The sequence below is a fragment of the Podarcis gaigeae genome (assembly GCF_964106915.1).
Source record: "Podarcis gaigeae genome assembly, chromosome: 1".
NCBI classification, from domain to species: domain Eukaryota; kingdom Metazoa; phylum Chordata; class Lepidosauria; order Squamata; family Lacertidae; genus Podarcis; species Podarcis gaigeae.
In genome coordinates this window covers 11,984,321-11,999,694 of record NC_139678.1, presented here as the reverse complement: position 1 = coordinate 11,999,694, position 15,374 = coordinate 11,984,321, and the positions used below count along the sequence as shown (strand labels likewise).

General features: G+C 42.5%; 1 protein-coding gene across 5 annotated transcripts in view; it reads right to left on the bottom strand.

Moving 5' to 3' along the window:
- Positions 1-15,374, bottom strand: part of JAG2 (jagged canonical Notch ligand 2) — an 88,233-nt gene that overhangs the window by 21,068 nt on the left and 51,791 nt on the right. For 4 of the 5 annotated variants that reach the window (XR_014562263.1, XM_083731554.1, XM_083731557.1 and 1 more), the window contains 9 exons: positions 11,224-11,354; positions 10,251-10,370; positions 9,477-9,590; positions 7,492-7,605; positions 6,259-6,372; positions 5,751-5,797; positions 2,300-2,473; positions 732-882; positions 84-248 (listed from right to left, as the gene is read on the bottom strand). Coding sequence is in view for 4 of the 5 variants with exons in the window: in XM_083731554.1 (XP_083587680.1) it covers positions 84-248; positions 732-882; positions 2,300-2,473; positions 5,751-5,797; positions 6,259-6,372; positions 7,492-7,605; positions 9,477-9,590; positions 10,251-10,370; positions 11,224-11,354 (1,130 nt within the window). In the remaining variant the exon portion in view is untranslated. The remainder of the gene's footprint in view (positions 1-83; positions 249-731; positions 883-2,299; positions 2,474-5,750; positions 5,798-6,258; positions 6,373-7,491; positions 7,606-9,476; positions 9,591-10,250; positions 10,371-11,223; positions 11,355-15,374) is intronic. The other variant, XM_083731555.1, reaches the window with a different exon arrangement.

Below are 15,374 nucleotides of genomic sequence, written 5' to 3'. Positions count from 1 at the left end.
ATCGAAATAACAGCAGCAGCAACAGCAACAACGTACATTCCAGCTTAGTTTTTTATAAAATATTTTTTTCCGCTGCCACTTACTTTCATGACAGTATGTTCCAGTAAAGCCCTTCTCGCAGGCACAAGTAAAATTGCCTCCTGGTTGACTGACACATTGTCCATGGGGTCCACATACACTGGAGGAAATTAATCGGACGCCTTTCCGGGTAGCATTTGTGAAGACCTCTATTGTACAGCTGTCTATTACTAAGAATAAGACATATGGCTTTTAAATAAAACAAAACAAATCCTGCATACAGTCCACCTTCCAATGCAGCTTTTTCACCTGCAGCACACAGCATTTCATTAAACTAAGTCTTCCGAATATTTAGTAGGCATATTTAGAATGCTCTAAGAAACTTCATTCAGAAGCAGATTTGAGAGCTGGGCCTACAAGTGTACATAAAAAGAAGGCAATGTTTTCCCCCTTTCATTTAATTTTCCATAGGAAGGATGGCACATTCTAGTTTTTGTACCTTGTTCTATTTTCCTTCCTAGAGTTTTAGTTTTACTGCTAAAATCAAACTGTATTGCTTGCTTTTACATTTTTAAGCTTGCAAGACTTGTCACACTAAGAAAAAAAGCAATTTAACCAACAGCCACCTTTCCTGCAAGATGTCCATTTTTATATGGCTTCTACGGTAGGTACTTAGCTACTACCAAGTAAACAGGTTTACAGGACAAATATACCTTTACACGAATTATTTTTGCAGTGATCCTTAAGGTGAGAGCAGTTCTTTCCATCATAGTCATCAGAGCATGCACAATAATAGTCTTCTCGCAGATCATAACATTTAGCTCCATTCTGGCAAGGGCTAGGCTTGCAGAGATCAATATCAAGCTGCAAAAAGTTTAAGACAACATGGGTTAACATTCCTAAAGTATGCCAACACATAACGTTGCATGTTAAAATTGTTGCAGTTACTTCAGTCTTTACAAATTGGTTGCACACAATTATAAGGGATGTAGCTTTCCAGTAACAAAAGCATTTTCCAGTCCAAATCAAGTTTTTGTTTACACCAGAAGCATAAATTACGGAGCGTCACTTTTGCTAAGACGAGAGGGTGTATTGCTACGTTAAGAATGACTTCTTTCTCCCCCCCCCCCTATATTATGCAAAATGCAATATACAGATAGGGATTACATGTATCATTTTCAGAGAATCTCCCAACAAATTTTTTTTTCATGGGCTGGCATCTTCTCTGCAAGATGGGAAAATGTTTGAAAAGCATGTGCCGACACAGCCGTTGGGAGAATTTAGCAGGGGATTCAGATTGTAGGGAGAGAAAAAAGGCTCGCTCTTCTAATTCTGTGTGTACATTTAAGCAAGGTGGTTTAAAGCTGATTTGTTACTATTATGGTGATGAAAAGGGACAAACTTAAACAAGCCTTGCACCATGTAAGCATTTACAAAGACAAATCCTTTTAAGGAAATTATTAATCTTAATACCAACTGCATTTACTTTAAGCACCATCTACCTGTCAGCAAGGCAGACATAGAAAAAGCATGGCACCTATCTGATAAAAGTTCCTAGATTTGAAATTTGGACGAAAATTTTCAATGAAATATACAATTCTATTATTCTATGTCCACCTGAAAAGTCCTTTTGCAGACAGCGGAAGTTGTCCCTGACCTACTCTTGATTTAGAACTATCTTTCTCAGAACTATCACATATCATTTTTGGAATATGAAAGAGGGGAAATTCAACACTCCCTAGTGGGGAATATTGCAAGGGCATTTGTATCCTTTTAATGAAAAATTTATTTTCCTGCAGCAAAACCCAGACATGGAGCAGTTAGTTATTCCCCCAGGATATGATAAGCTACACTATTTATCTCTGGAACGTATCACAATAGAATATACTTGTCCAAACACATTAGAAAATTCACACAGCAGTATTAATGCACACAAATTGGCCACGTTAAATTTGGAATCTGATTTCTAGTCCATATGAAAGTTTAGCATTTATGAATGTGGCAGGCACATAGTGTAAAAATCAGACCCCTATAAAAAAGCATCACATTGATATTTTCAGTAACTAATAGGTGCTTATTCCAAATATATTATGACTTTAAATACTATAGCTACTGGGATTTTACTACAGAAGTTTGTCTGTTTACATGGGACAGTAAAGTGAACAGCTGAGTGGCAATTATCTAATTACACAGCCATGGGTTGCTCGGGCTTAAATTATAACAGGACTCTTTCCAGAATTCAATCCATCAAAGCTATTAAGAAGGCCAAGGGATCCTTCACCTCACAGAGATCTCCTGAGAAGCCTTGAGGACAGAGACAGCGGAATCCATTCACCAAGTTCTCACAACGCCCTGCATTTTGACATGGGTTGCTCATGCATTCATCAACTTCTGTTTCGCAGTTCTTTCCTATGAAACCAGGGGGGCACATGCAGTGGTAACCATTCACGACATCCTACGGGAAACGAAAGATCGAAAGGAGAGCGCTTATGTCAGAAGGTACTGGGAACAGACTTTCATATCATTTTCTTCAAATAAAATGAAACTAGAATCTCAGAACCACAAATTTTCATTTCATTTTTTTTTAAACAAGAGAGGCAAGATTCATCTGGATTAACAACGAAATTATGCTTTAGTACAGAAAGAGTGGCTCCCAAGCCCATTCTCCTATAGCTTTTAATCTCTTTCTTTCTCTTTGCTGATCACTCGTAGCCGAGTAAAATTGTCTTCCATGAATATGGTGCTAACAATGAGTCTTCAAGTGACTGTGGAGGCCAATTCTGGATCCCCACATCCTTCCACAGTAGGGACATAGGTTTCCAGGAGGGAGTTGATCAAGGTGAGGGTTTGCCAAACATGCCTTCCTCTTAGCATGTTTCTCCCTTTTGTCCTGAGTTTGTGCTTTGTCAAAGTCCATGACGCCTTTGGTAGAGGCTATTCTCCAATAGAGATTAAATCTAGACCCATGGGGGCTACCTGCTTCCTTTGAGCCTAGCCTGCTGGATGTTCACTTCTCCACACTGTGAAAAGTGACTGCTTATAGGCCTACATTCTGCCTCTTGCCTTTTAACAAACTGATGAGCCGCTGCTAGATTTCATTTCTTTATAACTATGTTCTCAGGAGAAGACCACTTGCAGTGCATCCAAAAAACTGCACCTATGAAATGGCTACATTCATTACATATCCAAATTGGTTATCCATGTAAATCACATTAGGTGTTTTTTCTTTTACCAAACCTATGCTCACTTTTAAACCCCCTAGCATAGCTATTCTGGTTAAAAGTGAAAAAGCTAAGTTTTAAAATCATGCTTATTATTCCAGGATAAATTCCTAGAACCTTTTTAAAAGAAAGAAAGTTGCTTTCCAACCCTGTAGTACAGAGACTGATGACACAGAGAAACATACCAGAGTAAGTAGCTCAGCAGTTTCATGTTTGAATTTTTAGAATTCTTGGACAAATGCCACCTAGTACTACTAACTTAATCAGCTGGCTCCAAAGCCATCCTATGAACGTTTCAGAGGAACAGTTCTTCCCGTTTGCCATTCAAAATGCTAACATGTGGACCATACTTCAAATGTTCTTGATTATTCCAAGAATCATTTAACAGCAGCATTCCTACCTAATCTTAGTACCATAAAGTCAACAGTCTTTTTTTTTTTTTTAACAGAAAGGGAAGGGGTCAGTGTGGACAGAGTTCTACCTAACTGCTCTCGAAGAAACAAGTCTGAACCAAAATAGTAGGCACAAACGGTTCAATAACTACTCAGGTACAATCCACCAAATTTAGAGATTGATTTCAATGGAAGGGAGATGAATTGCTCCCACTGAAATCAATTGTGCTTCAAAAGCACTCAGGTTGGCTACATAGTACAGTGGTGCCTCGCAAGACGAAATTAATCCGTTCCGTGAGGCTCTTCGTATAGCGGTTTTTTCATCTTGCGAAGCAAGCCCATTGACAGCTTAGCGTATTAGCGCTATTAGCGGTTTAGCGGCTTTTAGCGATCAGCTGTTAAGCGGCTTATCAGCGGATCAGCTGATAAGCGGCTTAGGAAAAGGGGGGGGGAGCGAAAAAAACCCGCAGGAACTTGCAAGACATTTTCGTCTTGCGAAGCAAGCCCATAGAGAAATTCGTTTTGCAAAGCGCCTCCAAAACGGAAAACCCTTTCGTCTAGCGGGTTTTCCGTCTTGCGAGGCGTTCGTCTTGCGGGGCACCACTGTATCCCATTTATTTAGATTGTTTGTGGCTTTTATCCCTTCATCAGCATAATTTTCAACTTCCCAAAAAAGAAATATGCGTGTATGGGATGTGAAGCACAACAAGCAGCATGATACAAGGAGGTCCTCAGTGACGCGGGATGGAATTTCCCCCCGTTTTGCAAGTTCTTTAGCAACAACGAATGGCTGCTAACTGCAAATTATGATATAAAACAAGCTTGGCATCTGAAAAAATTCTCATGCAAATTATCCAAATTTTCCAGAAAACCCACGTCACTGCCCTCAAATATGGTTTTGTGTAGGCTGGCTTGATTTACTCTTTAAACTAGCAATGAACAAGTAACTTAAAATATATTGTGATAATCAATGCAAGGCTAAATGCTGCCAGAAGAAAAACAGCTCAAATATATTGCAGAACTCCCAAACACTCAAACTGTTCCTGAGGAGCTGTTAGAGTGGAGAGAAGAGGAGAGTGGGGAATTACAGGGAAACAACACCTGGAAGGTGAGGGGCAGTTCCAAGTCTGACAACCAGTGCTACCTGCTCTGTCGTGTTCTCATTCAGATGCGGAGCTAAGCTAAACCATGGCTTGGCAAAGATGAGCCAACATGTGGGCTTCCAGAGGGGAGACCATGGTCACTTAGCTCCTCCTCCAGTTGTTCTGATGCTGTACTGAGTGAAACCATGGGTTGTCTTAGTGAGGTCATGGCCAAACTTGGCCCTCCAGCTGTTTTGGGACTACAACTCCCATCATCCCTGACCACTGGTCCTGTTAGCTAGGGATGATGGGAGTTGTAGTCCCAAAACAGCTGGAGGGCCAAGTTTGGCCATGCCTGTCTTAGTGTGAACCCAGGCTCATGGCTTAAATCTCCCAGACAAACCATGAACTGTAAGCCCATAGGATAAACCTTGGCTATAGCTTGTGGTTTGTCTGGGGGAGTGAAACCAGGAATCTGGGTTAAGGCAACACTTCAAACCAAACCATGACTTCACTCAGCACAGCAGCAGAATTGGAGAAGCAAAGCAGCTGCAATTTTCTAGGAGCCTGCACACCTGCTCATTCACAGTAGTAATAATAGTAATATTTTTTTTATTTGCACCCCACCCATCTGACTTGGTTGCCCCAGTCACTTTGATCGACTTCCAGCATATAACTAAACCATCATATGGCTTAGCGCAGTGTTTCCCAACCCTGGGCCTCCAGCTGTTTTTGAACTACAATCCCCATCATCCCTGACCACTGGTCTTGCTAGCTAGGGATGATGGGAGTTGTAGTCCAAAAACAGCTGGAGGCCCAAGGTTGGGAAACACTGGCTTAGCGCATGCTTCCTCAACCTTGGCCCTCCAGATGTTTTGAGACTACAATTCCCATCAACCCTGACCACTGGGTCCTGCTAGCTAGGGATCATGGGAGTTGTAGGCCAAAAACATCTGGAGGGCTGAAGTTGAGGAAGCCTGGATTAGCATCCAGAGCACCTCAAAACAAGAAAACAAAACAAATGCATTTAATCTTACCTTACAAGTTCCTCCATTTTGACACTGCCCATGACAATCATTAATATCTAGGGATAAAATACAAATGACATTAAAAATAAAAAATAAAAGACTGGAACTCAATTGCAACGAATAGACTGAAGATGAGTTAGCAACGTCTGTTCATTCTTAATAAGCAATCTGAAGTCTTCCAGAGGCTAGGAAATACAAGCTGTATGGGTGATGAAGGTTTGAATACCAGGCAATATTCAAGCAAAAACGTCAAGTTAGTCTTCCCAAGACCAGAATACTGAAGCTACTCCCCAAGTTAGTTCATTCCACAACTCAAACGTTAAGGCTTTAGATGCAAGGAAACATCTGCTAAGGGAGTCACCATACATGATTCTTTGAAAGGCTTTAAAGATATCTTTATCATTTCTAAAGATGTCTTAAATTAGGAATTAGGAATGTTTTGATATATTCTATAAATAAAAGCTCTTTTAGGGTCAGATATATATATATATATATATACGCAAGATTAAATACTGACTGATGTGACAATTTACTCCTTTCCATCCTGGAATGCAGTCACAGTAATATCCACCAATAAGATTTTTGCAAGAATGAGCATTAAGACAGGGTTTCCCTTCACACTCATTAGCATCTGTGAAAGAAGAGAAAGAAAAGCAGGGAGTGAAGAACAAACCCAGAAATAGACTGCCCTTGCACCAAAGCAGAGCCTCCAAAATATCAGCTACACGTCATGGTGACACGTTTGCTGATATTTTCAACATGCATGCTGCATAATTTTCCCTATAAAGCAAGCACCAATGATTATAAGCTTCAGACTTTGTGGTTCTATTAAACTCCAGTTATGCAGCTAAGAGAGATCATCTAAACAGGCCAGCTTCCCAAGTCTTTAAGCAAAAGTATAATAAATACTAGTATGGGGAACTGTGAGCAATGACGGCTACCGTAGGAGTTTTTCCAGGTGTGGAGAATATGTAAATGATATCCAGATCGACAATGCCTAGGAATTTGCATAGAAGTGGTAGGAAATGCAGCAGATTGGAAGAATGAAACTGGAAATCTGCCATGTTGGTTACCACGAGGGCCCAGCAGCCTCTACTTGTGCATCCATTGACTTGTTCCCCTGCTGTCCTTGCCCATTTCCTGTGACTTCCCTCGTGGTTTGATGGGTCTTGGGCACAATACAATCCAGGTTGGGGGAGTGCTTAACGGTGATTTGCGCCCAAGGAGTGACGGACAGGTCTATCCTGCCCACTCATCTTCAGAGACTACTTAAATGCTTCTGCATAGCCCTGAGGCATGCATGTAGTACAGGAAAAAATATTTTGGGTCAAGCAACGTGCAGGAATAAGGGAGCAGTCGATAAGCACACACCCCGAGGCAACAGGAGCCAAGTGTAGTAGCTTAACAGTGCAAGCATGCCCTAATTTTAGCCACCCTAGGAGTTAAGTCCACCACTATTATCATGCTGAAGACAATTTCATACGTTGCTCAAGTTTGCAGCAAGTGGGGGAAGGATGCTTTTCAGAATGCAACATAGCCTGTTCCTGCACTCAGAGGCATTTAAAAGCATCACACACTCTGATTCTCACAAGATTAACTCAGAAGTAGCTAAAACATCACAGGAAGCATTTATACAAAATGACTCAGAAGCAGCTAGAACATCAAAGGAACCATTTGCACAAAATGACAACAATATACTTACAATAATGAACGTGACTAATTTTAAAGATAGCTTACAGTCTTGACTTACCAAGCTGGCAGGTTGCCCCAATCCACTGCTGTGGACATATGCATTCAAACCCATTAATGCGATCAACACAAGTTCCACCACTAGCACATGGGTTAGAGGCACACTCATCAATATCTGGGGAGGAAAAGAATGGTCTGAGACAACCGTACATGTTGTTTTTGATGCAGATAAATGGGCATAACCATAACTCTTTAGGAAAAGGCTATCAAATCTGATGGACAGTTTGGAAATCACCAACTCAAGCTCTGGTATGTTTATGCTCAAGTGTTCTCCATCAGAAAGTGATCATCCCTCTAAGATCCTAAAGCAGTTCCACTGCAGTGCAACTCATAAACAGACATGTTTTAAACCTTCCACAACGTTAAGTGTGAGAGCTCTAAGAACAATCCCGATTCTTTTTTTTAAAAAGAAAGGCAACCAGCTCTCATTCACTAGCCATTTGCTTAAGTGTAAATATATCTTTACAATTTGTGGTACTAATCAAAGCATGCCCAAAATCCATTTTGGGGCCTAATTCGGCCCGCCAGTCAGTTTAATCCAGCCCCTGTGGCAGTTTATTTCCTGGAGTAAAATTAAAATCCAATAAAAAGCTCAACAACTTCAATCCTAAAAAAAGGTCAAGAACTTTGGTCGGCCCTCACACATGTTCACTTCAACAAATCTGGCCCTCTTTGAAAAAAGTTTGGACACCCCTATAATACACCCTCCGTTTGTCCCTATATTTGTTCACTATTTAATTCAACATCTATTGCCACGCTGGCTATAAATGATAAAAAAGTTTTAGCAAACTCTGCAAGATGAAGAAGCTTGAGAGTACACATCAGCACAACACAAGATGCTTTCCACTCTTGCCACTGGATGCTTCCACTGGAATTGAACAAATGGAGCTGCTAATCCAGTTACAGCACCTTGTTTGTGTAGTGGTTAAACACCAAAGCGATGTAGTTCTTGCCTGGTTTAGAAACAGGGTGTTTCCTGATTCTGTGAAAAAGCTAAGAACCTAAGTGCATTCCTGTCACTTCTATGCTTCCAGGAGTCACATTTGGGATACCCACCATGCTCATGGCAGCAACAAAATTTATTACAAAACCCTTGCTGAAAGAAGGTTTGATCCTTCTCATCAGTAATTCCTCACCACATGCCTTTGAGAGCAAAGTATTACATCAAGGAATAGTGATGCAAGCCCTCAGCAGAAACAGAAAAACACAACTCGCCACTACTGATTATTTTGCTACCTGCCACCTCCAAAAATATACCACTCTCCTCCCACACCTCCTCGCAAATGTGCTGTTGCATGAAAAAGTCAAAGAGTTTGCTTTTTGCCTCAACTTTCAAGAGAGTTCTGTTGTTTTGATCCTATACACATGTAATCCTAAATGTGGTGCTGCAGAGGCCACAAGGAAAAGGAGAACAGCCCCCAGATAACACTTGAAGTGAAAGTTACTTTGCCAGGAACTTTTTGATTATAAGCATGTTAGCAAGGCTCTTAAGCACTTGCACTCATTAGGTGCTGTGCAATGCTTGATTAACTATTAATCTGCTACATCAACTAATTAAACTTCTGACTGACCAAGAAAGGCATTAATAACTGGACAACCACAAAAAAATTCTAAAAACCACAATGGCAGCCGACATCTTAAGTAGCCTCTGCTCTTCTCACATATGACAGAACAAATGCTATTTCTAAGATGGCGCCGCCTGTGATACATACATGCACGTGTGACTAAAGATGTAGAAGCTGTTCTCCTCCAGATGTGCTGCTTTATCATGCAGATTGATCCATTGACTGACAAACTCATACAACTAAGATTTTATTAGCTAAGTGACAATCCTGTTATTGTATCAAAGTGGAAGTGCGATTTCAGTTCGCTAAATGAACATTCATTTGCTATAGTTACAAGCACCTAAGAGGGGCGTTTTGCATAATCAGTTTGTTTCATGTGCACATACGAGTCATAATATATATGAAACCAAGCTATACCTACCAATAGCACACGTTGGTCCACTCCAGCCTGCTGGGCACTGGCATTTGAAGCCTGATGAAATTTCGTGGCAAACTCCACCATTAGCACAGGGATTTGATACACAAGCATGCTCAGCTAATAAGAAAAGAAAATTTATCCTCAGTACCCAAATCCAGGTTTAAACACTTTTATTTACAAGTATGTAACGAAGGCCTTGCCCTTCCTTCACAAGAGCCTTTTGCCATCTTCCCAAGTTTACTGGAAGCTCTATCTGGAATACGTTTACAGACTCTGAAATTTGTCTGCTTCTGTAAGCTATTTGCACTTGAACTAGAACTTCCTTACGCAACACAAAGGGCTTACTCAGATTCCTAATCCTGGCTTGGCATAAGCAGAAACCTTTGGCGCATGAACTCCTAGGCTCTCCTCACTCATGGGTAGCGATTCCCTACTTCCGACCCTACTTTGCCTATGCATATGAAACAACAAACTGTGGTTTGCTTCAAACAAGCACTGGGGATAGGGGAGAGGGACAAGAGGAGGGAACAAAGCTCCTCAAGGCTTGTTCATATCTAAAGGGGCCCAAAGTCTTATCAATCTGCACACAGGTTTGGTATTTAGCCATCTGAAGAAAACTTATTTTAGATTAGTCATCAAGGGTGACAAATAATGACAAAGTCACCAACAGCTATGTTTCATTTAATCATGAAAGGTATATGGAGGAACATTCTTGTCATTGTAGAAAGCTGAACAACAACAACAACAACAAAAAGACATGCAATTGTTTGTCAGTACCAATTTCACAGTTCTTTCCAGAGTAACCATCTTGGCAAGCACAGCTGTATTCGTCTGGTTCCGTATTCATGCAGGTTCCACCATTCACACATGGGTGATGATTTCCGCAGTAGTTTAAATCTAGACAGAGGGTGAAGGTGGAGTCGGGTTATTTGACACAAGAAGATGCAGAACTACTACGTGGAGATCTTTCAAGAGAAGGGTAGAGGCAGGCAGAGTATCTTTAACACCCATACACCTGTGCCCACTTTCCCCCTTTAATTCATTTTGGCTTCATATCAGTCACTGGGTATATTGCGATCTCAACCAATATCTGTGATGTAAAGACAAGATAAAGCAAATCTCTTAGGAATAAATGCATTACACTCACACTGGCCTGGTTTGCACATCGCACTAAATCAAACCATGGCTTAGGGTGAGCCTGAAGGATCCAGAAGAGGACATCACAGCTGCTTTGCTCCTTCTTGGCTGCTTTGGTGCTGTGCTACACTGAACTAAGTCATGGTTTGGGCTTAGCTTGTTGTCCTGACTCTGGGCTTGTGGTTTAGCTTTCTGGACAATCCACAAGCCGTAAACCATAGGGACAACCTTGGTTAGAGTTTGTGGCTTGTCTGGAGAAAGCTAAACCACATAGCTGGGCCTGGATGACACAGTAAGCCAAATCATGGGTTAGTTCACTGTTAGTGTGGCAGCAAAACAACTGGGGAGGAGCGAAGTGGATGCATTTCTTCTCTGGGAGCCCACATGCTCATGTTAAGCCATGGTTAGGGATGGCGTGACATGCAAACCATGCAAGGGCAAGCTTGCAAATGGCAAAACCTACCTGCTTGCTTAAATGCAATAGGCAAGTGCCACCAGAGAGTTAGATGACAGATGCTCTCTGTAGTGAGCACATGCTTGGAAAAAACAATCGATATCAGGTTACTAGTTAGTAATGAGATTTAAATTTTAACTATGAATGGAAGTTCAGTACCTTTGTTGCAGAGCAGACCACCCCAGTTGGTTTCACATTTGCATTCCCAGGGGACGTTGCAACTCCCATGAGCACAGCCTGGGTAGGGGACACACGCATCGCAGAACTGCCCTTCCCAACCATAATTACACCTAGACATAAGTGCATGTTAAATGTTAGCAACATGATGCTTAATTATCTATAATACACATATTCAGAGCACTGCATTTATTATTTAAAGCAGGCTAATTGTTCCACATGTAACAGAATACTGGAGTATTATTGTGTTCCCCTGTCAGAATGCGCATCTCATGATGTGCTAGCCATACTCTACAAGGATTAAAAAAACAACCTGGCAGTTCCCAGGTGAATAAAGGACTTCTGCCCAGAAGAACTTCCATATACAAAAGAAATATAGCTCCACTGCAGCAGAAACAACTGACAAAGCGGAATTTGTTTTAGGCAACAGTGGCGTAGCGTGGGTTGTCAGCACCCGGGGCAAGGCAAGTAATTTGTGCCCCCTAATCCGTGGATTTGCGCCCCCTAACCCTAACCCCCAGATGTTGCGCCCGGTGCGGCAGGCCCCCCCTGCACCCCCCACGCTACGCCACTGTTAGGCAAGAGCAGCTTATTTGTACCAAGATGTGCGATTCGTTTTTTAGACCCAGAAATGGCCCAAAATGAGAAGCTCTCCAAGTTGCCATTATGATGCTGAAACTCCATTTACTTCAATGGCATTTCGATAGACTGTGTCAGATTTGCTGTAATCCCAAGCATACTTATTGCTTAACACATCCCATCAGTTTCAATGAGGCTTACATGTGCATAGGACTGTAAAGTTAATCTGTCTTCACAATGCTCTTTAAGCTTACAGCAGCGTCCCTGCTTACTTACAGTAAGTTACAAGATAGTCAAACCCCAGGGCTCATTTGAGAGGCCTAAAAATGGCTTAGGCCAACCAGTCACAAAACAGGAGTACAAGCGCAGAGCAGTAAAAAAAATAAATGGAGGCAGATGGAAGCAGAGATTGGCTTAATCAACTGGAAATTACTGGCATTGTTTTCTATTTAATCCCTTTTGGAATTTTTCTTGTAGCAGGTAGTTCAGCTTTCCTCAAGCTATATACAGTTATTGGTTCTGGAGGTATCAATTTTACGAATCTGAGTAGAGAAGGTTTTCTGCTTTATGTTTTTCTTCCTCATCACACGCTCCTCAAAGCATTTTTACATAATCTCCTCTCATTTCTTCTTGCATTCTCCTTTTGCACTAAAACCGGAAGCTTGGGAGGCTGGCATAGGGTAACAGGTATTTGCTGTCCCTTTTACATTCAATTCTTGCTCTTATGAAGCTCCCATCCCTTACCCACTTCCTCTCTATTTCCATTTTATTATTACCATTACTCTTGGAGCTGCTGCTAGACAGTCTAATCCAAAGGCTACTGAATGACGAGGGGATGGGCTGCATCCGAAAGTGAGCAGACACACTAGCAGTCATTGGCCAGTTTTGAGCACTGCCGGTCTCGGGAATACTTGGTTCATTACAGCTTGCTGTTTTTATTGGTCAAAAAACCATTCACTCCCTCTACAAGAGCTTGAGCACAACAATAACTCAATCACAAAACAGAAAATGAAGGTGACATGGAACCCCTTCCAACGAAATGCTCTGCCCATGAAGAATGGAATGATGGAGGGCAGTTGTGGAGCTATATGTGGGGCACAGAGAGTCCCATGAGGATTTGCTCCTGCCCACTAGGTTGTGTATGGCTGCTAAGCAGGCAACTTTTCATTTCTGTCTCCGGCTTCCCTTCCCTTCCCCCCACCTGTCACCAGGGCTGTAGCTAGGGGGTGGAGAGGTGGGCCATAAATATCCATTATTGCCTCATAAGAAATGGTTTTAAATAGAGGGTGAATTGAATGGGTGGAAGGGGGGTGGGTTGGAGGAGAGGCAGAAAGAAGAGCTAATTTGTCCATGGCCAGGGGGCGCAATCTGGACGCTTCTGCCAAGGGCGCAAGACCACCTAGCTACAGCTCTGTCATTCTGTTTCTTGCTGTAGCTCCTATTTAATTCCTTTCTTCCCTTCCTCCTTCCTTTATCTTACAGGGTTTTTTTCTTTGCTTTGCTTGCCTCTCCCTATCAGGTCTTCGACTGCCCTTTTTGCTTTAGCCTCCCTCTCCCTGAAAGACTCAATGAACACACTGCCTCTTGGCTAACATGCAATTTTGCTACGAACAGGAGCTTTTCAAGAGCAGTCTTGTGGCCTCATTTGCTCCCTTTCCCTCCCACCACCCCAAAACATGTATCTTCAAGTTTTTCTTTCTGGCTTTTTTTTTTTAACCCCTCTTTTCATCCTGAAGTTTTTTTCTGTGCATCTCCAAACATTCCTCCTCCTGCAAGTCTGCCAATGTCACTCCTCTTGTGCAGGGGTAGTGCTGCTATGGCTGTACGTAAACAACAGCACTCCCCCCCCCCCCGCCCCAAACTGGAAATGATTGCATGAATGGAATGAGAAAATACTGCATGGATCTATCCCATAAAGCACAGTTGGAAGGCAAATGGAACATTATGAAGCCATGTGGGAGGAGGAGTCATGGAGGAATCTCATTTCTTTAGGGAACAGTCTTTCCATTTAAGAAACAGGTGTTGTTACCAGGAACTTACCCGGTGGCAGTATAAAGCTAAAGACCCAGTAGAACAAAGCAAACCAGAGAGGTTCATTTACATTCATTTTGTTTACCTACATGCAAACCTGCACATGGAAAAGGCTTGTGGTTTAACTGCCGAATTTCTGCAGGAACCAAATAAATAAGCCTGTGACTATACACAGTATCCATATTTTCCATGCTCCCTTACCATGCAAGTTGTAAAGATCTAGTTGATTTTGTGCTGCACTATCAACATGTTTCAAGGGACAGCGAGTTCATTTGGATAATTAAAGAGTTTTGGTAAACAGGGGTTGCTAGGTGCTTAAACGACAAAAGCTCCTGCTGTATTAGCGTGGCATGCATTCTTGCAACTACAATCTAGAACAGCAAGGGATCCTTGCGAAGGTTTTCCTCAAATGTGGGTGGGTGGGGGAGGAAGGCATATAATTGGGCGCCTCATAAACCTAAACAACAAAGCACGGGTTTTCCCAAAGTGCAACCTCCCACAGAGACTGCTGAAAGGGGAGAGTGAAGCTGCATGTTCTTGACTGCTGAGGCTGTAGGCTTCAGGTGCAAGATGAACTGGCACAGTGAATGGAGGGAGGGAAGCCAGGCAAATATGCCTTGTGAGGTTTCTACGCCCAGGAACTGAAGATTTAGAGCATCATTTCAGGAATTTAAACCACTGAGCCTAGGGCTTGCCGATTGGAAGGTCGGCAGTTTAAATCCCTGCGACGGGGTGAGCTCCCGTTGCTTGGTCCCAGCTCCTGCCAACCTAGCAGTTCGAAAGCACGGCAGTGCAAGTAGATAAATAGGTACCGCTCCGGCGGGAAGGTAAACAGTGTTTCCGTGTGCTGCTCTGGTTTCACCAGAAGCAGCTTAGTCATGCTGGCCACATGACCCGGAAAACTGTCTGCAGACAAACGTCAGCTCCCTTGGCCAGTAAAGCGAGATGAGCATCTCAACCCCAGAGTTGTTTGCGACTGGACTTAACTGTCAGGGATCCTTTACCTTTTAGCCTTAGATGGAATGTCTCTTCCCCTTGCATCTTCCCTCCCTTGATCCAAGAATTGTAGAGTTGGAAAGGACCCTGAGGACCACCAAGTTCAACCCCCTGCAATGTGGGAATATGCAGCTGTTCCATACAGGGACCAAACCTGCAACCTTGGTGTTTGATCAGAGGGAATGGAGTGCTAAAACAGCCTCACCCTCACTATTCATTTGTCCTTGCCATTGCTGCCCTTCCGAACAAAGAGTAAGGCAGAGGCTCTTTTAACACCATATTCCCCCAGTGTCCCTAAACTTCTTGGCTCAAACCACCAAGATAAGCCAGGAACCCCATTCCACCTGGACTGTGAGACAATCCCCAGCGTCTTATGACAGTTTGATTGAGCATGTGGAGCTATTTTTCTGGAGTTGCTACAGGCCTTGCAAGAGCAGTAGTGTCAGGAACACCAGAATTCGAAAGAAACCAACTTTTGCATGCTGCAACATCAGGAGATGAGTTATGGGAATTGCTTTCAGGGTGCC